Here is a 27,789-nt window from a genome sequence, read left to right on the forward strand (position 1 = left end):
TCATCGAGATTATTATTATTATATGAAGCACTGAAAAAAGAGATAATGGGTTATAACTCTAGACCACATCATCCCTTCTGGTGTTCTATCAAACTTTTCTGACTTTGTTCGGTACGATCGTGAAACTGTTGTATTCAAAGGTCTAAAAAAGTCTTAATTTTAACATGAACACTGCAGAAATGTTTGTGTTCCAGTCACAAATCAAGTCCAACAGGCCGCTGTATCTGAATCACAGTGTGTTGTGATCGAACATTTAGAAAATAACTCCACTCCCACTGTATTGTCTAAACTGTGTTATTCTCTCTTGGCGTCCTCTGGGCAGTTCGTGGCGTGCATGCTAACGTACTGTGAACCCACACACTCTCCGTTTAGTGAGGTTAAAACCTAAATTATGTAACACACTTCAGGCTTGTGTGAGTGTAAATTGAAACAAGTGGCTGTTGATTCTCCTCCCGCCCGCTCTTAAAGTCGACATTCGGATTCATGAAGATGAATATGATAATTCAGCGTGGGGGCGTGTGTGACGCTAAATCTGTCCACTCACGCTCATCGCATGCGCGCACGCCCTTACCGACTCCCCCGCGAGGTTACCACGGCGCTGTGCGTGTCTTTGTCCTTGAAGCTGACAGAGGAGGGACGGCTGTGAATCCAAGATTTCTTCTTCTTTTGTTGGAATAAATATATACAATTTGGCTTCTCTTTATGCTCACCCACGACAATAAGCCTCTGTAATCATCCACATTACAACCTTTTCAAACCCGGCGTCGTCTTATCCCACGATTTTTTTTTTTTCATTTTTTTTCCTTTCAGGTAAATCGGAAAGATCCAATTTCCTGAGGTAATTGAATTCATTATCACTTTAATAACCCAGAGCAATGGGAGTCATATAGTCACTGCTATGAGCCTGATATTAAAAATGAAAGGAAATAAGACGGATGGCTGGGTGACATAGACGAGCAGCTGAAGGAGCTTTGACACGTGAGGTGACTCAAGGTCTGTCAGAGGTGTCGAAGCTAAAAGAAGCAGTCAGACACCAGCAAGGAAAATGAGAAATGACATTTTATGAACCCTTTGCACTGTAATCTTGACCCGCATTGGGAAAAAACGCAATTATTGTAAAACTGAGTAGATAACAAGGATGACCTTCACAGGGCTGCTTAGCGATGGACGTGTTACCGAGCTCACATTTAAACCCTATGTTTTCCGGGGAGCCGTTGACCTCATCCTTCACGTTAAATTAAACTGCTCCACACATTTCTCTGTGACCCAAATATGCCCATAATCCTATAATGCTTTCCCAGATGATAAACCAGAATAACGCAGTACTCACGTTGGACCCAGTTGCCGCTGACTGGACTGAGGAAGTTGGGGTACAGGCCGTGGGGTTTTTCAATCTTGTTCAGCAGTTTTCGGATGTTCATCACCTGCAGAGACACCAGACAACCAAGATAACTTCATGAGGATTCAATGCTATGGTGTGACTTGTACTGTATCATCATCGTCAGTAAAGTAGCAGTGAATTGTTCTGTTAGGTGGAACAGGAAATGTGATCTATGTTTTTATATCGCACCTTCTCTGTGTAGATGGGATTCGCAGAGAGCTCCGACAGATGGACGAATTCCAGGTGAAGGGTCCCGAACTCAGCCAGGATGCTGCTCCCGGCTGAGGCCCAGCCCCAGCTCCAACTGGTGCCACTGCAACAGAGACAACATCCAGACAGGTAGACTAAGTATCATGGATGTTACAGGTAAGCATCGACCAGGACTCCATCAGAAGAGTTCTGTGTCGGCAGAGACATATTGGGGAAGATGTGTGTCTCTTCACATTGCTGGTGTAACTATTCCACGCCATCAGCAAATAAGCAGAAATACATTCACATAAAGATGATCAACCAGCTCATTGACTCTCATTAGGGTTTTATGTGATTCCTTGTTATGAACAGTGGGTAGGTTCCTGCTTTCAAGTATCAAACACACAAACAGATTAATCACATTTACTATTGTTTTATTCATCACTGACAAATGCAACAGTTACGTCTTGATCACTCATTAAATCATTACTGTGTGTAGAGTCCACTAATGTCAAGTTAAAAACAAACAATCCACCGGGCTGCTGCTGTCAAGCCGAATATGAACAAGCTTGGAAAAATGTGTACAAACTTGTCTAAGATACCAGTGGTATGTAAACAGTAGCATTGAGCGAGTACAGTTTTATCTGTATCTTTATCTTCAACCGAGTGAATTATCCGCTGCTGTACTTTTAAAGGTTGAAATAGATACAGGCTGAGGAGAAGTTATTGTTTTTTTTTTCTTATTTAATAGAAAACTATTTAGAGAACAGCTTCAGAATTGAAGCTTCAGGCCGATGTTTTTTATTTGATTTGATTTTCTTTGCCTTTCATGGCTTCATTCATGGGGCAGCGGAGGGAGAAGACTATTTTGAGGACATGTTTTTCATAGAACTTTCATAAAACACATTTTCCTCGGATGATACTCATATTTTTGTAAAGAGTGTGTTATCTGTACTGGCCCGTACTGTAGATCTGAATTTTTCAATTTAGTACAGCATAATCTGAATCTGAATCTGAACTTCAGATCCTGTAACATCATGAAGCAAAGTGAAACCAGCTTCACAAGATCCTCTTGGATCAGAACCATATAGTAGTTCTTTCAGTTCTTCCACTCAGCAGTGATTCTCTCCGTCAGGTAAAACTCCAAACAGCATCACATCCAGAGCCGCAGCTGAACAAAGTTGTAGAAAGTCTTTGACTCTGGTTGGCTGGTCGGCCTCTTGACCATCTGTACCCAGACTGTGCTTTATGCATTATAACAGACAGATTGGATCCTACTTTTTTTGCCTTCTTATAAGGAAATCAATAACCATTCTCTGTACGTCTCCAGAGATCTGTATATAATACATGCCATCCAGAGTGTATTGATCTATTTGAACATTTAGCTTTTGTCATCGGTGGTTTCAGGAGTTTGGAGCATGACTCATCCTCCTAAACTCACTCTTTAACTTTGAAGCAACACCAGAGCTGATGACAGCAGCGGATTAATAAATCAGCAACAGTTTTGATGATAGATGAATCATTTAATAAATTTTTTTTGGCAGAGACGATAATATTCAATGTTTCCAGCTTATGAAATGTGAAGATTTAGGTCCTTTCTTTGGTTATGTGGCAGTTAACTGAATCTTTTTGGACAGGTTGAAGAAAAACTAGGCTGTGAGAAATTATGACAGGCATTTTTCAGTTTTTTCTGACATTTCATGGATCAGTTTATCATGAAAATAATCCTTACTTATACAGGGTTTCCGCAGGGTCTTAAAAAGTCTAAAATTTGAGAATCTCAATTTTAGGCCTTAAAAAGTCTTAAATACGTCCATATTTTGCACATAGGTCTTAAATTACATTTGGTTAGGTCTTAAATATGTACATTCATTTACCGCTTCCGCCGTCGCCTTTTTTTATTATTTTGTTTTTGTTTCAGGGAAATGTGTTGGTGAGATTCACAGTCAGCTCCGTGTGTTGTGCATCTGTCTGAAGTATGCAGGAACTTAAGTCGCATTTTGCCAACAGACTTTGACTGCGGAATCTGCTACAATTACAGCTACAATTCAGCTGGTTAAAAGCCGTACTTAATAATGAATCTGAAGCGCAGTGCACGCTCTGCAAGAGGACCCTCAAATTGGGCACACTCAGTGTGAAAGCGCTGGTGTCACACACAAAATCGGAAAAACACTGTTAGCTTCTAAAAGTCTTCAGTGAAGTCATGCTATCACACACTTCTGTATGCCTTTGTCACCAGTTCCCGGTCCTAAGTCTGTCCAGTTCTGCTCGACCCGAACTCTCGGGTTGAAATCGGAGGTGCTTTGGATTTTGAACACTGTGTGTGTGTACAGTTATTTATTTATTTTTTTTAAAGTGTGTGTGTGTGTGTGTGTGTGCACGTATAATAATCCTGGTGTATGTGTACAAAATAAATAATAAATAAATATATAAAGAAAAAACCTGGGTTATTATAGTTAATAAATTAAATTCCCAGATAAAAACTAAACTAAAGCTACTTAATCACTTGTTAAACTAATTCAAACTAAACTGAAATAAAAAGGAAACTGAAAAAACTAATTAAAATAAAAACGAATGAAATTTTAAAACTATAATAACTCTGACACACTCACTCCATTCTTAATTGCTTGAGTTGCTCTGTGAATGGCAATAAATTTAGTTATTTTTTAAAGTAATTTGGGGACTTTATTTTTCTTTGCTTTTTCGTACTTCGTGTAGGTCTTAAATTTCGTTGAAAGTGGTCTTAAAAAGTCTTAAGTTTGACTTGTTCAAGCCTGCAGAAACCCTGTTATAATAAATGCCTCATTAACTTAATTCATTTAAAACACTCTTGTTTACATGTTTAATTCTCTCTGTCCTAAAATATATACATGCAGCCACTGAGCCACTAATTTGTTGTATTTTCAAATATACTGACCAGTACTTGACCAATAAAAATATTCTAATTTCAGCTTCTGTTCCTTGTTGATGTTCTGAAGCGTAAACTTGGCTAACACTTTTAATTGCAGTCCGTTTGTAGGTTTAAGTTATAAAAATATAAAAGATGTCTGTTTATTATAATATATAATAAGCTTGATTAATTTTAAAGGGCTGAGTGTCACTGTCATTCATTTGTGGTCTTCCAGTTAGCCATAGCTTCCTTACTTTTCAATAAATTATTTACAAGAATCAGTGTAATGAATACATTTGATGAAGGTATTATAAACTTTTAAAATGACTGGCATCTTCTTAAAGATTTGCTGAATTTACTTTATATTTGCCAACTTTTAAAATCTGAAACGTTGCAAAGACTTTTTGAAGACTTGAATTAACTTTCATGTTATTGAGGAAACTTTCAACTCTTAGTTAAAACATTGTATATTTTCTTTCACTTTCTTTTTTTTTGCTTCTCCAAAGGACAAAAAACAAACAAACATGAACACACAGCACAATTTTTATGCAAAAAAAAATATCAGACATTCAACATCTTGTATCAAGAACCTAAGAAAAATAAACTACCAAGAACACATATTGTTGATGTTTATGTCTTTTTTTTTTTTCTTAAGATTTTTTTCTGGCATAGACACCTTTATTAAGCAGTAGACAGATAGGAAATACGGGAGAGAGAGGGGGATGTGACATGCAGCAATGGACCTCCGGCCGGATCGAACCGGGGTCGGCTGCGTATATGGCATGCGCTCTAACCACTCAACCACCTGCGTGCCCGTTGATGTTTATGTCTTAATTATACACAAACCTCGTTTTATTCCTGGTAAAATAGCTACACACACACAACACGAGACGGTGCTGGATGAAAAAATAAAAACAAACAACACATCTGTGTTTGCACTCTGGCATTTTTTTTCATACTTCCACGTTGCGTCTCTGTGTGAAAGATGTTTTCATCAAACTAATTAAAACATATTGTGTCATATGAAATACATAAAGTTAACTTGACAGTTGATATTAGGTGGCGTACTGTTTGTAATTGCTACATTTCAGGCTAATTAGATGTGTGTGCTAAAAATAATCTCATCAGGTCTGTGAAATCAGCTCCACCCCAGTCTTCCACGAAGTAAGTTTATATCAGCTGCTGTGATTGATTTTTGTGTAAATCTTCATTAACCTCAACCCAAAAAACTCTCTGTCGCAGCCAAATTACGTGCATTCACGGTGTGATGGCAGCTTTAAAAAAGCTAACTAGGAACTCTGAAGATCAGAAACAAGTGACGGCCTTCAGTTTTATTTCATCGAGGCAGTGTGGGTAATATTCTGCAGATGTAATTCTCAGTAGATGTGCGGCCTCAGAGACGGTGCACTAATGTCAGTCTTATGATTACTAGAGGCAGAATGTACTACTAGAATGACTTTACATATCCTCTAATAGATGCTGGGGAAGATCAGACATCCGGTAATGAATTGAAATGAATTTGTAAGAAGGAGGGAAAGAAAATGGGAGAGAGGTTGCTGGTGCAGGAATCAAAGAGTTCTGCCCGCTGATGAATGCATCCATTAAAAGTTTTTGGGGGGCTCCATCGTTAGGAGCTCTGACCGGATTCCCATCTCGTTCGTTCCTCTTAGAAGAATCAATCTGGGAATCAAAGCGGAGGTGCAGCGGTGCGTTCGGAGGAGCAGGTGTCTACGTCACAGCGCTGGCACTCGTCCATTAATCTTTTCACCCCCTTTAACAAACACAGCCTTGTTCACAGCCAGCGGAAATATAATTAGCTCTGGAGAAGAAAATGTCAATATGACATGTCGTGCATAATGTGTTGAGGAAATTGTGGATTTTAACAGAACAACTGAAATAACTCTAGTTTTTGAGTTGACTAGGAACAAACACACATCAATAAAACAGTGTGACCTGCTTGTATATGTAACTAATAATCATGATTGTTCCACTGATGTTATTAAAAATCATAATCTGTTCAATCAGGATCACATGTTTAGCTTGAGGAAACTTGACCTTAATTCAAATGTTTTTGTTTAGTTTCAGTCTGCGTGCATCATCACATCGACTGCCACTCCGCTCTTTAATACAGACTTAAATTTAACACAGACTTTTCATAATTATTTCCTTGTTTGATATGGCATGTATTGTTTAATTGTTAACAGACTGTTCTACTATACTACTACAGCTGAGTATAATCCTGTGTTAATAAAGAAGGAAGGGGTGAACTGACAGATTGTGGATGTGCTCAATTTGTGTTTTTACATTACTTATTAGATGCTATTCCTCTGGAAGCCCTTTCTGGTGATCCATTTTCAGAGTCTGATCTGAACTGTTTTCTCTCCTGAAGTTTGTAACTGGAGAACTGGTGAAAAATACATTTTGCCGGGATAGTCTTTCCGTCAATCAACCTTTAACTCAATTTTCAAATGCCTTCTATTATCTAAGCAACAGTCCAACAACCTTAAAATATTCAGACTACTGTCCCAAAAGAAATAAAAATACCAGGAATTATCATAATTGAAGCAGGAACAAGAAACTGTTTGCCAGTGTTGCCTGACAAAAAAGACTGAGTTGATGATTGCAACCAACTGAACACCCCTCGCCTCACTCTCCCCTAAAGAAAGCTCCGACCTAGAGCCAGTGTTTGATTTGTCAGACTTTGTAGAATAGATTCTTAGTTTTCACTATGAAACTTGCTTTGTAAAGTAATCATTTCAGCACATATGAAAGAATGACTTCTTTCAACTAGTTTAGTCTGATGTACCGTAACGGAGTTAGCTTGCAGCTAAATCTCCTCGACATAATACGTACACAAAAATACATAACACTAATCATACAGGAAAAGACACAAGTCTTACACAACGGTACATCAATTACAGCAAATCAGAAAATACATCCCACTCTGTCAGCGCCACAGGCTGTGCAGCAGAACTGAGCTCCCCTGTGAGAGCTCGCTGCCTGTTCACTTTCTGTTACACATTGCATATGTTCTGTTCTAAAGTGACGCGTGTGTGTGTGTGTGTGTGTACGCTTGTTTGTGTATGCTTGTTTGTGTGGCCCCACTACAGGCAGCCTGGTTCTTCCTGGCCCATCTGTACCACAGACCCATGTTGGTGATGTAGCAGGAATTAACTGTAGAATAAGGTAATTAAATCTGCCAGCAGCTGTCCAGCTTGGCTCGTGGGTTAATTGGTAGCAGGTGGATGACAGAGGTGCCAGGAAGTTTCTTATAAGATTAGGAAATGAAAGAGGAAGAGGCGGGTACACTGCAGGATGACCAAAATGTGAAAAAAGGACGACATTAAAGGGGTCCGACGTTCAGATTTGTCTAAATAAGCAAAATCAAACATGGCTGGTTGAGAATAACATTTAAGATCCAGTCTCCAGTCATCCAGCTGAAGCGTGATCGAAAGTTTATTCCTTGTTCATGCCTTGTACTGCGCGTTAATGAGGTAAAACAGAGGTAAAGTCAGGCTTCAGGCTGTGATAATTTGACCGTCACAGTCACTGATACAGTGCCGTTATCAGTATTCATCAGATTGTCAGATGTTTGGTTTTTTTTCTCCCCTGTAGTGTTTTCCGACTACTAACGATTTCAGTCTCGCTATAAATGTGTTGAATCAAAAAAAAATCAGAGGCGCGTTCATTATCCCCCACTCCAAACACACAGGCGACTTGAGTTGAATTCATGGTGAAATCTCTCTGAAAGTGGAAATAGCTTGAAGTTGCGTTGCATGACCGTGGCATTAACAAGATCGTGTCAATAAAGATCCTTAGATTAGAAAGGTAATGGTTTGGAACAGATTAAAAATTAACACAACATGCAAATATTATTCAGACGGTGGCTGTTTGTGAACACAGATTAATTCTTATCCAAATGTCATCGTGATTGTAAAGCTCCGCCTGCAGCTGCTCCATTGTCAATAAAGGACTGTGGAACCGTTTGTTTAGACAACTCTTTCCTTCAACACGTCGTGTCTGCAAACACGTGCAGACCTGAATATTCTTACAATATAAATCATCCAGATTTGGATTGACTTTCCTCGTTCTGGCTTCTGTCGAACATGCATACGTTTATTTTAATGTGCAAACAGAAAGTGAACTGAAAGTAAAAAATTCAGTGTTGTGTCTTAACTGGATTAGTGTATTTCCTGTTTGTGGGCTCGTGTTTTTGAATCGACCTCCCTCTGACTGTGCCTGGAAGTGGGTGCGCGCTGATTAATTCAAGCCAGCGTCGATAACCTGATATCTTCTTTTATCTGGGATGGAGGACAGCTGGAGGTGAAGGCTGGTGCTGAGACTCACCTCCCCAGGTTGATGACTCCTCGGGGGATTCCTGTTGGCGTGTTGAAGGCGGGCAGCAGCTTCTCTCCCAGCTCCAACACTTTGCTCTTGAACACCTGGAAAGAAAAAAACAAGAAGGCGACTTGGTTAGTCGACACATACAACCAGTCGTCTCGCAGTTTATCATTTCTGCCACTAGGGGTGCAGAGCCAGACCTTCCGGATGAATAAACACCCGGAGTCTCAACGGATTCTGCTCTGATTTGGAGCAGTTTACTGATGGGAGGAGAGCAAAAAGATTACCTATTTGCTTTTGGGATTAAAAAGTGGATTTATCTTAACTCCTGTTTATCAACCTGACTGCAGTGGCGATCCGTGTAAAGTTTCACTGCAGTCTGGAGCTTGAGGGGAAATCTAAGTCATGACCGAAATGTTACAGACGATAACGACAAAAGAAGGGAAAGAACCGGTGAGTGCTGAGGGTAGTGGGAGTTTACAGCCAATGTACAGGAAAGTAATCCCTGTTTGCGGTGAAAAAACAAGCGAGTAATGCAAATAAATACAACAATATCACAGTTAATCTTGCACAAACAACACCAGGCGAAAATGTATCTGGCATGACTTGGGCTCAGGTGTTCATGGAGGAGTCATTAAAGATTGATTTACTTTACACTTAGTCTCGTTAAACCAACTTCCTCCCTCACTCTCTGACTCCCAATAGTTAAAACATCTGGCGAAATGGGTTTAAACATCGTTGGAAAGATTTAGGATATTATAAGTGTTTCTCGATGTTTTAATGCAGATGTGTTACATACTGTATCGTTAAAATCATCACTGTCACAGGCCGGCACACATTTCCCCTCCTGCTTGCCCTCTGAAGCTAATTATGTGAAACATAAGGACGCGCTACAACACAGCTCCAGCAGGATTAAAAGCAACCTCTTGGATGTAATCTAAAGCAGTCCATTTAAAACCACACTTCCTCTCCATCGCTCCCGGCCAGACTCTCTGAAGCCAATGATGAGACTAAGTTAAGGTATCATCTTATGAGCTGGATTATCAGCCACCAGATCTCCATTAGCCGGTGGGAAAACATTTTTTAAATGAAACATGAAATGAAAAGAATAGACGGTGATATTGGAATCCTGACAAAGAGAGAGACATCTGAGGGGGACAAAAAGGGATGAGGTGGCAGAGCAGAGGTGAGAGGAAAAGGGAGAGATTAAAAAACAAAAAGATACAGAAAGCCTCTGAGACAAGAGAAAGTAGAAGAAGTGATTGAGAAGAGACGGACGTGGAACACGGATGGAAAAGGGAGTCTGGACGAAGACGAGAGAGGCACAGTCTGAGCGATTGTGAGCGTGGCAGCGGTGTGGAGCAGTGACTCAGCAGAAACATGGAGTAAGATGGAGAGGGAGACAAATTGCAGTCGGACTGGTGGAATATACTCGCCTGCATTATTATTGGTTTTATCGACATAAAGTAGTGTTTGTAGCCTTACTGTGTATTCATTTTCTCATTGTTTTGTACCTTTCAACACACCTAATGTATGCACACATCTCATCGACTTCCTATACATTATACATGTATACAGAGCGTTTCCTACCCATGAGCCTTTGCATGAGAGCGAATCCCTTGAGATGTCACAGCTTTTCAAACAAACATTATATCACAGACTCTCTCTTGCTGTCAAGAATAAGAGTTGCAAATCGGCGCAAAGTAAATAAATGATGACAAACAGGACTGAGTGAACAAGCAGACCAGTTATTGAATTGACAATTGCATTCACCAGAAATCGCAAAAGCCTTCCGCTTTTTTTTTTACTTCTAAGAAGGGCCAGTATTCGATTCAGGCTGGTGAATAAGATATTCTCACAGAGATTGTCTGAAGATGTTGTCTGCTGTATAGGCTGAATGCACGACCCACAAATAAGGCATTAAGTCGGACGAGAGCCTGCGTTACAACAATAAATATTCAAAAACGATCAATGTCTGGTCGAACATCTTCACTTATTATTCATCAGAAAGCCCATCAGAAAGTTCAGGTCTGTGTGGGTGTGTCCCCGGGGAAAAGAAGCTTAATGCCGTTACATTTCAATTGTAGACTAAATGATTTAATAAACTTTTCGTCCTGTGTTGTTGTTGTTATTTTGCAACTAAGAGAATGGAAACGATCCAGTTGTCTTTTCAATATTGATTCCACTTGGAAACATGAGGGAGGAAAAGTCGTCCGTTGCCACTTTAAGGCCCAAAATGTGGAGAAATCGCCTCAAGGCATTTCTGAGAATGGCGCTTACGGGACTGGGATGTCATGGGGTCACAGCGACCTTCGACCTACTATTGCCACAATCAAATCAGTTCATTCTTGAGTCCCTGTGGAAGTTTGTGCCAAATCTGTGTTTCTGAGAAATTCCCTCAAAGCATTCTTGAGATACTTAGTTCACAACGACTCCAAAACATAACGCCTCCAGCCACAGGTATCACCGGCAGAGAGACACAAGAATCTCTTAACTGAGACGACCAAAATGTTTTAATCGCAGGTTGATGAAAACTTTAAACTTTTACGCTAAGTAAAAAAAAAAGGTAATATTAGCTTTAAGGTATCAGTCATGAGAGTACATGGCTCTGCGTTCTTTCAGAAAGGTTGTGGGCTGGGCCGAGGGATGCGTCACACACACACACACACACACACACACACACACACTTGTTAATTCTGGCAGAATAATTCAGAACAGGCTCTGCTGAATGTGTTTGTGTGTGTGCTGCGCTCCCTTTTCCAGTCCCCCGGCTCTCTGTTTTATCAAAGAGAGCACTAATGACCCCCCTGCCTGGTCCCATCGCTCCTCATCGGTCCTCTCTACCACCACCAGAGGCCCACAGACACACACACACGCACACACACTTGCTCTCATGTATGTTGCGCTTGCGTCGTTTTGGAATCTCACACTGAAACATGCTTTTTTGACATGTAATCACACACCATAAACACACACTCACATTACGAAACACATGGGCAAGAAGCAGGGGCAGCAGATTATATTGCAGTCGTTTATTCTTGTTTGCTTGTTTATAAATTACTTGATTAATTATCGTAAAACCCCTTTGGCTGGCATCTGCTCAGTGATTTAGCGTACGCAGCACACGGGCTAAATTAAAGGCCGTGTTCATAAATCTGTCTTCGCTGACACACTGCTGGTCGCCGGCGCCACACTGAGAGCCTCCACCAGCACGTGAGATTCATTACTGAAGTGCTACTGAAATTGCACTTTGTGCGTTTGTGCCGCCTCCCCATCCATCCCATAATGCAAAGCTATCAATGTGTTCCAAGAGTGGTTATGTTCCTGATTTTGAAAACTTCTCTCCTGTCTGATGAGACGGCAGAATGGCGGAACTCAGCGGAGCCCAACGTTGATCCAATGTGACAGCCGACAGGTCCTTTCTTCCCTTTCAGCTGGAGTTCCCGGTAGGATGGCGGATGGGAGGCGGGACACAAATGGCTTTTCTATCAGATCTTAACCGCTGAAGACACGCATCAGGCATGCAGTCATCTCTCCCACAGCAAACATGGTCAGAGCCCAGCGAGAGAGAGAGACTCGGAGGCAACATTTCGAGATCTGCCACTTCTGTTTACCAGTAAAACCTCTCAGTCCTCGCCTCGGGGAGAAAGGGACACAAGAAAATGGGCCTTTGCACTCTTCTAAACCAGCTACCATGTTTATGAGAGGTCTTAGCTCAAGCTCCTCAGACCGTCTGGCTAAAATGTTGTTGTGAAGGAAGAAAGAAATTAGGAAAGGAAATGCACTGTTTGAGAATTTTGAGGAGCACGTTGACCTTCTGCAATATACAGTTTTTTTTTCTTGCCAACAATTCCTTGAAAAGACAGAAAGCAAAAATGAGTTTGTCTCTTTCTCAACATGTCACGACTCCCCTGTCCTGTCTGTTGCTCACAGCGCTGTGCCTGGTGGTGACTACTGAACACATGCAGCTTTAGAACAAGGTAACAAAGATGTACATTCTTTTTTTTTTTTTTTAAAGGCTTATTGAGGGCTGAAACAGCTGTGCAGTGTTATTGGCATCACTAGCGATGTGAGGGTTGTCAGATTTCTATGCTATAAATAATAGCGGCGCAGGATCAATACAATGACGCCTCCAACTGTTTCCAATCAGTGTGTTTTCACCATAATATATATTGAAAGCAGAAACGCCAACGCAGCTCCAAACGTTTCTCAAACAGGCATAAATGGAACATTTACTGGGAACTTGCAGCTGACTTGGCGCTCTGGTGAGTATTTACAGCAGCGGGATGGTGAATGTGGGACTGAAATAAAATAAACTAACCAGGTTCACGATAATGAAATACATCTCCCAGTGTGACTCATTCATTCTTTTTATTTAATTTTGGACAACAATAAAAGGTCTACGGTGCGGAGGGATAAGATGTATCAGGCTTCTAGACGACACGTTCATTCTGATTAATTCATCATAGCTTCTGTTGACAGTAAGAAAAATACACTGATTAATCACAGCGTGTCAGTGTCTTAATCCTACAGAGGTTTTATTTGACTCCTCTTCAGAATTTCCTGGCATGACAACCAACCTTCCCACTTAGTTTGTCTCACCTGTGTCTTCTTCACATTCAAGACACATTCTCGAGCGTGATCAGACAGGTGATGGACACGCTGAATATATAACACCGCTACAAACTAGACTAATTGCGCGTCTTGCTGCCGTGTTTTAGCGGCCAGCCCAAGAGCTTCATCAGGAGCACAAATCCCTCACTCACACAGTGTCGCTTTTTAATGCGAGAACAAAGCCCCGTCTCTCCGCCGCCTGCCATCACCTCCTCTTTATTCGCATTACTGAGATGTAGGAGACAAAGCGGGCAGAAAGCCTGACTGGCTGAAGATGAGAAATAGAAAGTAAGCAGCGGTGCCATGGAAAAACATATCTGCAGTTTGAAGGCAAATTTCAGCTCGGCTTCAAAGGCCCGCTTGTGGTTTTCCTTCATTCTGTCCTCTGGTTGGGAGAACAAAGCAGAATGGATGCATAATGTTGTCTGGTTACCGGTTCGGCACAGACACAGCTCACAGTCAACCAATTGCCTCTCATAGAAGTCGCATCAGGTTCCTGTGCACCAGAAATAAGGACGAAAGTTTAAAAAAAAAACTCGGTAGGTGACATTTTGACAATCTTCTGATGTCGCCTGGATGAGGGAAAAAACTGTTTTCTTTAGACCACAGATAAATAATTCCTATTTGGCAGCTTATGAATGCAGATCTGCAAACTAACCTCCTCTGCCTCCGTCACTATCTCACACCAACATGCAAGTCCGCGGTAATTCTCTCATTATCTTTTCTGTTTGTCCCGAATGTCAGAGGACAGCTTTTACTCCTGATCAAAAACAGAATCTATCAAGCAGCTAAATGGCAGCAGAGTCTGTCCATCCACACGGGGAAAAACACTGACATGTCAATCATCGGCTCAGAAAGCCTGCAACGTCATTGATCTCTTGTGGATGAGCCAGAGAAAAAGACAGAAATGATTGACGCAGGTGTTCTTTCCTGGCGTCATTGATATTTGTGCCATCATTCTGTGGACTAAAGGTCACATCTGCAGCTCTTTATATGCTGCGTTGCTTGATTGTCGGGCGGCAATTAACAATTGTTTTCACTGCTAATCAATGTGCCAGCTATCATCTGGATTCATCGTTTGTGCTGGAAAATGTCAGGAGAAGGTGGAGAAAAGTGACGATCACAACATCGTTAAGATGACTTCTCCACACGTTTAGTCCAACAAACATCCTCCAAACCCAAAAATATTCAATTCACTATCACGTCAGCCAAAGAAAACAGATCGGTCTAAAGGGGCACTGTGTAGTTTGAGAAAAAAATGTAACTCAGAATTTTATTACTTACAATATTAAAGAGTAAATAATACAAACTCAGAATGGTAATTTCCCCATAACTGAATAAACAAGCTGTTCTCAGAGGAGAATAATGTCCCCAGAACAGTGTTTGAAGCTAGAAAGGTGGCAGGTCCGCCACATGTAAACACTGTAACACAGTATGAAACTGTGTTGGCACTAAAGGTCAGTTTGTTTATTTAATTTCTTCCCCAGAACTACGTAGCGCACCTTTAATCTGAGTAGCTAAAAGAAGAAGTTTTGTTGACATAGCGCCAAATCACAACATAACTTATGTCAGGGAACTTCTCATATAGAGCAGATCTCGGCCATATAACCTGTAAATAACTAGTCAATAATGAAAACAGTCGTGGAATATTTTTCTGTCAGTTAAATATTGCAGCTAAATGTTTGATCCAGTTTACAAAGACCGCTGTAAGAAATGAGGCCGAACAATAACTTAGTAAAAATTGATAACACGTCATTGTTTGTTATCAAAGAAATAACCATTAACTGCAGTTTAAGTATATATTTACCATTTGTTAATAAAGTTTCTAATAAAATCTTAAGTCTTAATTTTTGCGGCGATATAACAATTTTGTAGCCGGTGTCTTTTTTCAGTCGTTTTTAAACACTCACAAGTGCTTCTGGTTGAAAAACCCTAAACTTTTAAAAAAAGGCGGGGGTTGTCACCATCACTCATTTTCAGGCAACCAATCATACATGAGAGGGGGTGGGACTCTTCACCTCAATCACAATAAGAAGCTTCTTCTGGCTGAATGTGTCTTTCCTGAGCCTTATCCATCTGAAACTCAGAGACAGAAAAGTCAATTTGTTGGAGCTGATCTGCCAAACACTGAATCTTGTGCTTTTATCTCTCTACGCACTTGAAGTGTTTCTTTCACCGCACAAGGGCTTCAACTAAGCGTGGCTCTATTCTACACCTCTAATGATGTTGATATGATCAATAACTCAGACTGAAAAGACTGTTTGCAAACTCCCAACCAGGAATAAAAGTTTGAGTTTCATCCTAAGTTAAACCGTACGCCTGTGGGGTTCTGTCTGCAGTCTGCTGCATGTGGGTGGAAGAGCCGGAGTGCTTTTGTGCATTGTTGTTTTAACAAAATATTACCTCAGTGGTTTAAAAATGTGCGTCCACAATCACAATCACACACATTCACACCCAAACAAGGTTCAGCGGCTGCTGCCGGCTAAACGATATCTGAAGTTCAAATCCGCAGAGGCTGTAATACAGTAAGATGCTCGGCGCGAAGGAACTGAAACAAGAAGTCGATTCTTTACAGGCAGCGGCTGCACTTGGTTGTTGTTTCTCTCCGTGTGGTGCTGATCATTATTAAGGATCCTTTTTCTTTTTCTCTGTGTCTTCAAGGGCTTGACGAGGGAACATGGAGCATTACTCAAACAGAAACAGGTATCTCCGACACAGGGTGTAGTCGTCGCTGATTGAAAGGAATATTACAAGTTCTCCGCTTCAGTCATCTTTCCCCAATATTTCTACCCTCTCAGCTGGATCTGACAAGACTGACAGGAGGAGACCTTTTCTTGAACATTGATTTCGTTCTTCATTTCACAAGCTGCTGGTGCCAGCTGACTGTGAAGCAGTCGAGTCCGCAGGTCGCAGCACCTACACTCCACAAATAAGGTTCAACAGGTCTGAATCTCGCTGTTGTTGTCCTTGAGAAAAGCTTTACCCTGCTCTGAACATTCACCTACAGATGGCGGCTGTATTGAGCAGCATTAGTGTTGTGTAAGATTCATATTAAATATTCAAGGTTAGCAAAAATGCTTATGTCTGTTGTACTGAAGGCTCTCTGCAAAGTCTACCGATTGCTATTTTAAAAGAAACTACATTTTGCCATTGATTTCTTCAAAAATCTGAATTATTTCCTGTATTTTTGTTTCAGCGTCTCAATCAGCAAACATGGCAGAGTCACATAGACATCTTGAACACTGTCTACTAACACGTGGCAGGCAGTCCCACGCTGGGAAAAAAACGAAAAGTCCTCTGCATAATTTATGCAGCATCGCATCGCCCAAGAGCGAGTAGGCGAACATGCTAAAGCAGATCCAATAAATTAGACATGAGGACTCCTCGCTTAACAAACGCCGTGGTAACATGGAGGCAACCACCAAAGCCCAAATTGGAAAACAAACAAGTGGCGGCTGCTCAATCAGGCTCCCGCTGGAAAAGGAGCCGCTCTAAATTAGTCCACATTACAGCTATATTGTTAAGCAATGTTCATCAGCTTAAATGTTCCTCCTCTCAAGTACATGAGCCACCCACCTACTCTCCACCCCTCCCTTTGACCCACTAAACCGGGCTTATACAAATCATTTCACAGTTTGCTGACTGCCGCTACTGTATAATACAGCAGTCACACTTGCTGTTATTTCTCTCGATTCAATGATGCAATTACTGTGCATATGTACTCTCTGCCTTCTGCCTCAGCTCTTGACGTTACCCGGAGCCTAATTACGATGAGTATGAAAGCACACCATTATATCTGCCCTGTGTGTGTGTGAATGCCAGGAAGAGAGGAAAGAAAAAAAAAACAACAAATGTTCCTGCTGCAGAGGATTATGGATCCTGTGAAGATGTGCCTGGCTGACTGTTGTAAACATAACTGGTCATCACTGGCTTCAGTCTTTCACGTTTCAGTCTAATCTCTCATATTACAGGGTAGCCACCGAGTGGCACTGCATGCTTCAGTTTTTTTCTCAGGGAAGTCAGATGCTGCTGTTTTGTCCATCTAAAAGGTGATTGTTGTGCGCAGAGTTATTGCAACAGCATGTCTGCATGAAATGAAAGAAAAAGGAAAGAGGGGAACTCCAGAGGGACAAGTTTAATCCCCCCCCCCATGTTCCACTGTTTAGAAAAATACATGGAGACTCCTGGTTGGATTTGTGGAGCGCTCACTCTCTGAGCCATCTGTCAGAGCAAATCACTGCGAGCATTGTCTTCGCACCTTGAGAGATAATAATGCCGGCACACCGGGCCTCATCAGCTGCCTCTCTCAAAGCTCCACACAGGAAAAAAATGACAGATTTCCTGTAACACATAGCAACAGACTCATACCTGTTTACATATTGATGGATGTCATACACGATCAGCCCCTTCCTGAAAGACCAGACAGGCCCGATGACCCATCAATAATTCACCGTACAATTTGCCTAGTGCCATAACCTCTCTGCCATCATTACCGGGCAAGAGGAACAGGAAGAGGTGGGTGCTGACGGGACAGAGAGGAGCAGTGGTTGGAGAGGATGTCAGGTCCACTTCTCATTAGGGCCGTGACAGAGTCTCCGAGGCCTGGCGTGGGAGGACAGCAGGCACCTCCTGGCCGACCTGGCAGACGGATCCAAGAGCTAACGCGTACCTTCATGTGTGGGCACCGGCAGACAACGCTCGCCGAGAAACTGCAGGAAATCTGAGAGATCTTGTTAAAGCTTAAGAGAGAAAAACTGTCTGAGACTGTCTGTCAGGTACATGCAAATGGCTGAGACACCGCAAGGCTGTGTGGGTGACGGATTAAAGTTTTGACTCGCACTTTTTTATACCCTGTCACCGACTTGCAATCAGCGGCAAAATCTTGAACTCTAAAGCCGCGCCAGATTCATCCAGAGGCTGCGCTGTTCATTATAAACCGCACTTCACAGAGGTGGTGCATCACAAAACAAGTCCTGTCCTTAAGGAGGTGCTAGACGACTGGCTGTGTCGTCATTCTTTTTTCTTTTGGACCTTTATGGCTTTCTTGATAGGACAGCAGAAGTGACAGAAAGTGGAATAAGAGACCACACGCAGCAAGGGGCCACAGGTTTGACTCGTACCCTGGGCGGCTGCAGCGAGGACAGGGCCTCTGTATATGGGTCACCTGCTCTGCCAACTGAGCTAACGGGCACCCGGACGAGCAGCCATGGGAACCTGCTTGTTAGATTGGGCTCATCTTCTGTGCAAAACTGACAGTTTGGCCTGAAAAAATGACCAACTGACTGACATGTCAGTGGGACAGCTAAAAAATTAAGATGTACAATAACACCGTCATCATTGTCAGGCTCCTTGTATAAGAGGAAGAATCAGACTTGACGACGAGCGAAGGATTGCCGCGGTGCAAACAAAGTATGCACAATCAAAACATCTTTTTATCTCCTGTTTATACTGTAAGACTTCCATCCTCCTCCTCCGAGATATCTCTGAATGCTGGACAGGAAGCATACTTCAAATACCTGTTGTTCGTTCTCCAAATGTGATAAACATAATCTGCGAGACAAGAGCCTCGGATTGCACCAAAGTGGTAATGAGATTGGAGGGAGCACAATGCGATGAGGGGGTGAGGATAAAAATGCAGAAGATAAAGCAGTCACAGCCTCAGTGGGAGAAAAAAAGAAGAAGAAGAAGAGAGTCGGAGAAAAAGACAGAGAGAAAAGATGGGGGTGGTTTGTGTCTGAATCTTTGACTGGGATGAAAGGAAGCAAGGCGAGATGAGGCAGATCAGATTTGGGTTTATCTGTGTGGCCTAGCGTGTATCTGCGGTTCAGTTGGCGATATAAGCTAGTTGTTTGTAGAGTGCGAGAGAAGGGGAAGAGAGAGATGGAGAGCGGGAGAGCAGTGGGGCTTCTTTAAAAGCTCCTGATGGCGGAGCTGGGCTTCAAAGACGATCGCCCGCCTCATCAAAGGCTCGACTCAGCGGAGGATATGGCCACTGTATTGCTGTGCATGTGTGGGAGCGGCTGTGTGTGTGTGTGTGTGTGTGTGTGTGCGGAATAGAAAAGAGACAGATGTTTGCCTGTGAATGTGTTTATGTCCTATTTATGTGTATGTCGCCACTGTAAATTAAAGCCCCATATAAGAGATTCATGTTCATGGTAGGAATCCTTCATGTGCGCTTCTATGGGAGCTCATTGTCTTGTCAAATAGATAGGAAGACAGCATTTTTTTCTTTTAGTTTCGTTTATCATCCTTTCAGAGATTATGTATGTGTTAGGTGTCATCTTGTGTCTGTAAACAGGAGTTTCTATGCCCGCCCTAGAGCCTGCATCAGCCAATGAGTGATCATGTATTCAGCATCTCTTCTTCCTCCTCTGTCCTGATTCAGGTACAGGCCAGACTCCGGAATGAATGATGCATCATGGAACAAATGAGATTTCAAATCCAGCCATATATAGTTTATATCAGTTGTTTTTGACTATTTTATGTACATAAAGTTAGTGTAAATAAAGAACTGCTGTATGGTTTTGCCTCTGTTACTCTCAAGCAAGGGTATTTTGAAGAAAAAAAAAACCATACAAAATTCTTCTTTTGCCAGATGCCTGAATATTTCCTCAGAAAAACAAGTGTTTAGTGTTCAATTTCCATGACATTGTTATCTTATTCTCCAGCTAATAGGGGCAGTTACAGGTGATCTGCAGACTTTGTTTTTGGGTTAAAAGTTTAGGCAAGAAAAATGAACAAATAATTCTGTGTGTTCAAACTCCTATAGATAAATGCCAGAAACGCCTACAGTCCACTCCAAACTGTCGAAGCTTCTGCATGAAATCCAATCATTGTAATCCTTTCCGATGGATCGACACCTGCAACAGACACCGTTTATATCCCATGACAGTTTTCATCAATTACTGAACCTACATATTTATATTCATGCACAATTTTAATCTATTTGTTGGTATATCCCTCCTTTCCTTCTCCTGAAAGCAAAGATCATGTCCTTGGTTTTGTTGGTTGTTTCACTGTCCTGCATCTCAGCCTACGCAGCACATGCACTAAAGTTACAGCTCTGAGTGACAAAACTCTGTGTAATCTATCCCTAAAAAAAAAAAAAAAAAAAAAAGAATTCAGCTCTACATAATCACCAAGCCTCCATAGAGTCTGCAAAGAAAAGGCAATTCAGCTTAACACAGTGCACAGGCTGCGTAGCGTAGATAACTGCCATTCACAGCCGCAAAATTTCTCTGCTATTCCTAGAAAATTGAAACGAGTGAGACACTCCAAAAACTCAATTTCACAAGTTCTTCAAAAGGGATGAGAGCTGAGGCAGCCGCTCACTTGTTATAATCATAGACATTTTCATCAGCCAGCTGTGATGTCACGTATTTTTTAAAGGTTGAAAAAAAAAGTACAAGGTGAAACTGGATTCCTCTCGGTTAAGAGTGGGGATATGCTGAAGAAGTGAAGGCATTTCCTCAGTGAATACTATTTGAATTGGTTATTATATTGTACCTTAGTCAATGGGTGCTTTATCTGGCTAAATGTGAGCAAGTGGGTGTCGTAACGAAAGGTGTTGCCGTGCTGCAGAGCCCGTCTGGAAATGCAGACACGGCGGTTTGACTGTTTTTTTTCCTCAGCATTTGTAAATTAAGCATCGCCTGCACTCCTGCAGACGAGGCAGGAGAGTCAGAAAATGCAGCTGACAGGACTGATCTGAGAACTGTGATGAGAGGTCACGTGGGGGTCATTTTCAGCTTTAACATCAGGCGCCTAAACCTTGAAAGTAATAGGAAAACTGACGCATTTTCAATCAACACAAATTCCATTAAAAAACGAGCCGTTTCGACATCCGCTCAAGATCAGCAATGAGAACATGTTTTATGACATTTACCTTGGCCCCCCACATTACACCACAGTCCCTCCCATCTCGATGGTGTGATAATGCTGTGAGGGCTTAGTTTTAACCACCGCAGAGAATAAATGGTGGTAACCCTTATATTCTTGTTGTTTAGTAGTTTAGAATCCGTCAAAATTCACACACATCCTATTTAACTTGTTTTTGTGACGTCAAAGATGTGCAAGTCTTACGTTCAGCCTTGGGACAAGCTTAGGCAATTCAACATGAAACAGGAAACCAAGATAGGACATCAGCAAGCTCGACACTTTTCTCTCGTCACTTATGTGAGGATATTCCAGCTGATCCCCATAGTGAAAACTCATTTTGCTGGCATCAGATTCAGAATAAGCATTTAGAAAAATCAATGATGTTGAAATAATACTCAACATATTGTCTTTGTCATATTTATGTCAGAAAGGTTGAGCAAATGATCAGATTCAGTTTTGGAACAGGGTTTTGTACATCGATAGTCCGAAGCTGTAAATCTTTCAGGGAATTCAGGTAAATCCTTTAGCCCCACCATCACCTTTTAACAACAAGCTGCTTGGTCAACAGGGTGATGGTGGATTCACACTTTCATTTTGCTACAGGGCCTGAGGTCAAGCACACACAAGTGCCCTTGATGGAGATGCTGAACCTCCAGCAACTGTAAGGTTGCAGTTGTGCAACTGATCCCTGAGTGAAATGACGAATTCCCTGCAGGCAACAATACAGAAATACGATAAGGTGAATTCAGATTCTTGAGAGGCGCATGGCACTCTACAAACAACTCTCTAAAAACACATCAACCACACACAAGCCTTGAGGCTCTGCTAATGTTTTAACGGCGCTACAGAGGCATGATGATGACATGCCATTTTGCCCGTGATCTAAAATCTTAGTTGTCGCAGCCTATATCAAATCATCCTTCAGGATATGAAGCATATGGTGTTATACTCTCAATCTTCCACCAACATTATGATGGATCCTCTTGATTCTTTCAGCTCCAACCTCCATCCGCTAGGCCATCATCCTCTCTGAGTCTACCTCAGGGACCTACTTAGGTGGCAATGCGTTCTCCTCTCTGATTGGCCTGGCGGGCTTTCTCTTTTGCCGCGTACACGCTGTTGCCATGGTTCTGGCTGGGGCTGCGCAGCAGTGTTCGCTAGCTCCATCTGTCTTGGGTGTCAGCTGGGCGGAAAAATGCTGTGATTCCACTCATTTTCTCACCAGGGGGTGGCATCCATCCTGCTGCCACTCCTCTGTCTCCACACTGGCACGCATCAACACGATACCCGCCTCGAGTTCACAGACACAGAGCTCGACAGCAGAAAAAGGATTGTTGCCCTGGGTTGGACATGCTTCATCAATTTGAAGGCAAAACGATGTTAGGAAGGCTGATCAGATTTGCTTGACTCCTGCCAAAAGACCCAGGTGCAGGACTGGCAGTGGGAGGGAGCTATTTTGAGCTCAAGAGAAAAGGAGGTCAGTCATATCAGCAAAGTGTTAAACCAGCTCACATTTCATAATTAAACCACTACAGCAAGCTGCCGCATATTCTACATTCCAGTTTGCTTTTATCCATTTGGCATTTCCCAATCATACATCACTGCAGATATTCATTTGTAAAATCTGGAAGTCTGGGCATGCAGTGGCTGAAAAATGTTTGACTATATCAAAAAAATACCGGGAGCAATATGGGCAGCCCTGGTAACAATGGTACAATATTGACTATGTGTCCACTGAGGCAATGCTAGAGCAGAGCCATGCTTGAGGGCATCTGGCTTGTCGGTTTTTTCCACCTGAGATTACCACCAGGGAGACTGTGGTCACTGGCCCTTAGCCATTCCTCCTGGAACATGTGAGTAAAATTCAGCCCAGTTTTACCTTGGGGCTGTTGTTGAATTTGTACAAATGTAACTTGTGTTGCGAGGGATTTCACATCTTGGACGTTGCGAGAAAAGTGGCTGCGACTATTGAGGCTGTTGTCAGCCCGCTAACTAGAAAAAGGAGATTGCATTGCACCAGCTGAAAAAGAGACAGCTACAGGCATGACCAACACCACAAACAACCATAAATCATTCCGACACTCATCACCGTGAGAGGAGTGCTTGGAGTTTTGACCTATCACAGGAACTTGGATATCTCTGGGCTGAATATTCTTACAAGATGGTGAGTAATGGTGTCTGATATTTCCCAGGCCCCTTCATGTGCGAGGCCCCGGGGTCATCAGAGGGATCCCTGTCTGGCCACAAATGTCAGACCTCGTAGATGTTGCACGGGACATGGCCTTTTGATGCTAATTACAAGTTACTGCTCGACAAGTGCCGCGATGATGAGGAAGTGCAAGAGTAGAAAGGGGGGAGAGGAAAATGTAAAGAAAAATGTGCATAATAGGAGAAAAAGGAAGAGATGTGCAACGTATTAAACAACTTTGTCAATGTTTTATTGACTTTATCCTCTACTGTGAAGCAGTTGGTAAAGTCTGTTTTCATGTTGGCTATAAAAAAGTAAATCACTGATCATATTTCTGATGTTTAATGATGACGGTATCACTGATAATATTGGGTTTAAGGGACACAAAGCTAAAAAAATCAGTTTGCTGGCATTTCTAGATTTTATCCAGATTAATCTTCTGGAGGTCTGGAAAGCAGAAAGCCACATGAAATGCGTCAGGTCCAAACAACATCTGAAGCTCGTTTGAAATGTTTCTACAAAAACATCTCAATCTGTGCTCCCTGGCTGCTTCCATGGAATTTCATTTTCAAGTTTCACTCTCAGCACGACACAACGATGTCAAATCTGCTACTAGCAGAGCTGCATGGGAGAAGACGCAGAAAACAACAGTCCGTGGAGTCACACTGAAATAATTTGCGACTTGACAACGTGACTGATCGGAGGGCGAGATGATTGATCGCTGCTTCAGTGTCACCAGCGCACAGGGTAATTAACGCCTACGTCGTTACCACAGCGACCCAATGCAGATATGTTGGAAATGCCTGCACCCAAAATCTGATCACTTGCAAATAACAGTGATAGAACAGCGACTATCTTTCTTTCACATCTTGTGAGAGAAACAAACCAGATTTCCCCGCAGTCTGAACATAGAATGATATGTCAGAATGATATCGACACTATAAATAGCCACAGCTGTGTGTAAAGAAAGCTGATGTGAAATCAGTGGAGAACCTTGATGATGCGGCACAGTCCACATTTTGAAGGTTGACACAGACATTGATATTTTCAGCTGATAGTAATTCTTTAAGCATAAACAATCAATCTGATGTGGGTTGCTTAGATCTGTAGGTGACTGTACTGAGTGTAAAAATGAAGCTGTTCATGATCTCTGGTGGACGAACTACTTAATGGTGACACAAATCAGCTCAAGTCTAGTTCGGCATTGCTTTTATTACAACTCCTTGTTACCTATTAAATGTCACATTCATCGATACTTGTGCACTTAGCGAAGATCAACTGATGTATTGTCGAGCTCTAATGAAAACAGTTAATTAAGGCTGTGTCTTAGTCCATTTATGGCTAACTATGGGAGAATGAGTCTCCAATGCCCAGATTCTTCATCATCAAGGTTTGCAGAACTGATCAAGCATACGCACAGCTTCATAAACCTAATGTAAAGAGTGTGCCGTGTGCAAACACAGTCACTTATGAACCTACGCAGGGTTTTTAGTTGTAATTCTGCATTTTATACAGGAGGCCATCAGCTTTGAATGAAAGAGGATGAGGAGGAAGAGGACACAGAGACAAGAGCGATGGGCGGCTCCACACCAAATGCGAGGATGCTAGATTGTCTAGAAAGCCGGATTTTAAAGTGATGCACTAAATCAATATCCTGCCTGGAACAGAATATATTTGTCAGCCTGCTCAGATAAAATATACGACTGCCTTTTCCCTCTGAAGGTGAGCACAGTGAAAATATTCCACCAACTGTGTGAACAGAAGTCACTGGGACTGGCACAGAGAGGCCGCAAAGTCCGAGCTAACTGGCTAACACCGCCCACCAGCATGCTACCATTGACAGGCAGCCCACCGTCTGTGAGAAGCATCACTGTTACTCAGCTCGGTGTCGAGGTGTGCACATAGAGAGGGGTTTTGATGAGGGGAGGGGGATGAGGGGCTGACCCTGACGGGCAACACTGAGGCAGAACAACACCATGTGGCCATCAGCTCGCCACTCGGCTGAGAGACAGCTGTTGATCGCATCAGGAGGTCCTCCATCGATGGGCCAACAGAACAACACTGCAGAAAGGGCTTGACTTTAGTCCTCATAACATGTGTGTGTGTGTGTGTGTGTTCAGTTGTGCATGCTTTGGCTGGATTTGTCACATCTGAGTGCCACTGCTGTTATGTGAATCAGTGGCTGGCTCCGGGCTGAGAGTCAGATGTTTAAATGCTATTTAGTGATGCGGAGAAAACAATCAGCCTAATGCAGCGCTACATTACCAATTATTTCTCTTTCCGTTATAACCGAGGAAATCCTGCACAGAAGAGGAGCAGCACTCCGAGCACGCCTCGAATTAAAAAGTATGCAGTGTGTTAAGTCAACGATAGATGTGTGCATTCTTTTTAAAAAGCCACTATCGGACATATCTAGACCAGTCCTTGCTTTGTGAAAGTCACCTTGGTGCTGTTATTCCACTTAACTGAGCCAAAGCGATAATCAAGCGAGCGCTTCATACAGAGTGGCGTTTGGTTAATGTCCCAGTGCAGCCGGAACATCCAGGCTTTGCTGGGACAAGTCACAGGTTCTGTCAGCCCGAATAAGCCTGCTGTCCCCGTCGAGGCCAAGAGAGCAGGCTGCTGGTCAGCTTGTATTAATTTCAGAGGGCTGCTGTGTCCATAGTGGTGACAATAGCAGAGCCAAGGTGTCTCCTGGGAAGGCACGCTGTCACTCCTGCCACCGCAAAGTCCACACAGGAGGCTTAACATTATTTTCTTCCTTTCCGTTTCTTTTCTCTTCAGCGCTGCTACGGCTTATTTCAAACAGCAGTGGCGTGTGAGAAGAGCTCACCTGTCTTTCGTAGGAGTGTGAGAAAGCGCTGGAGTGGTGGTAGTTGGCAGCTCCTCGGTGCACCTCGTTTGAGGTGGCAGATGTGTCACATTGCGAGGGCAGCTACCTGCTTGGCAGCTGCGAACCACCTCACCGCGGCCCTGTTTGTCACTTGCCTTCTCTCTTTTTCTCTTTATTCTCCCCTCTCTCAGTACGACTTCTTACACCACTGATCGACCAATTTGCCAGAGCGCCTAACATCCCAATTAGCACACAGTCGCAGAAACAGCTTAAATGCTCTCTCGAAAACTTAAAAAGTCCGAGAACAAAAAACATTGGAGAGGCCATTAGGCGTTTGGATCTGCTCGAGTGTGTCGACAGGAGAAGCTGCTTTCACCTGTAGATGGCAATTAAAGTGGCCTGAGTGTCTGGCAGCAAATGTGCCTCAGTGAACAGCTCACTGTTACAGCTTAATTGTATAAAAATAAAGATTTTTCTCCTTTTTCTTACTTTTATTATCTTACTCTCCCTCTGTAAAATTTTACAGACACACTCAGACAATGTTTCCATAGATTGTACTTGGGCGCTTTGGAACAGTTCAGAACATCTTTTATTCAATTTGTCATTTCTCAAAGCAGGATTAGGTTACATTTATTAATCCCCTGAGAACTATTGGAGCTTAAATTCAGTCAGGCCAACATTATCGTTCACCCAAGAAAACCTGCCAACCGCAGGTGAAAAAAGGGGAGCATTTTCTACAATACTGCACTGAAGTAAAATGCTGAGGTAGATGGATTTTATCAGTACTTTTTAACTACATATAATAGGTTTCCGCTTAGGTTTTAGTCAAGTGTACAGTGTGTGACATCTATAGTTAAGATTACAATTCACGTGCGGTACAAACTACAGAGCTTGATCTTATCAGGACATTTTTGTAAAGTTAAACAACATGGACAGATATCTTTTCCCGGACACCTCTGGGACAAAAAGGCTTTTTATATGTATGTTAGTTTAAGCTCAGCAAATGACAAACTGAGCTACACTACAACAGACTCAGTCTTCTCATGCTTTCACTGAAGCTTTAACAAAAGTAAAGACAGGAAGACACCCTGTCAGTCACTCCTCTCACTCTTAATTGTCTATCATTACCGGCTGATATCAGCTGTTCACTACAGAACAGACACACTTTCACTGTTAGCCTATCATCCTGCTGCTGTCTTTTTTAAAATACGCGAGCCCTCCACCTCCCCATCACCGCCCAGTCATCATAGATTCACCAGCTTCATCGGGCTTCATCGTTTCATCCGCCCATCTGTCTCAGAAGAGTCGTCAACCTCCACCATCAGTGTCAGGACTCCATGCTGCTGCTGCTCAGGGCGGATGCCCCTCAATCACGAAACTTTTCTTTGTACCTTGAATATTAATACTTCAACTTGTCGAGTGTCGTCTGAACTGAACGTCATGCGTTAATTTTACCTCATCTTTCCAGTTCTGCT

The 27,789-nt window shown here is 42.4% G+C and overlaps 1 protein-coding gene across 2 annotated transcripts in view; it reads right to left on the reverse strand.

The window, feature by feature from the left end:
• The window catches only part of LOC115567290 (mannosyl-oligosaccharide 1,2-alpha-mannosidase IA), a 215,089-nt gene that overhangs the window by 15,705 nt on the left and 171,595 nt on the right, over positions 1 to 27,789 (reverse strand). Inside the window, exons 5-7 of one of the 2 annotated variants that reach the window (XM_030393699.1) lie at positions 8,808 to 8,902; positions 1,571 to 1,697; positions 1,331 to 1,424 (exon numbers count right to left, since the gene is read on the reverse strand). In XM_030393699.1, coding sequence (XP_030249559.1) covers positions 1,331 to 1,424; positions 1,571 to 1,697; positions 8,808 to 8,902 — 316 coding nt within the window. The remainder of the gene's footprint in view (positions 1 to 1,330; positions 1,425 to 1,570; positions 1,698 to 8,807; positions 8,903 to 27,789) is intronic. The other variant, XM_030393700.1, reaches the window with a different exon arrangement.

This window comes from Sparus aurata, chromosome 17, assembly GCF_900880675.1.
Source record: "Sparus aurata chromosome 17, fSpaAur1.1, whole genome shotgun sequence".
Taxonomy (NCBI): domain Eukaryota; kingdom Metazoa; phylum Chordata; class Actinopteri; order Spariformes; family Sparidae; genus Sparus; species Sparus aurata.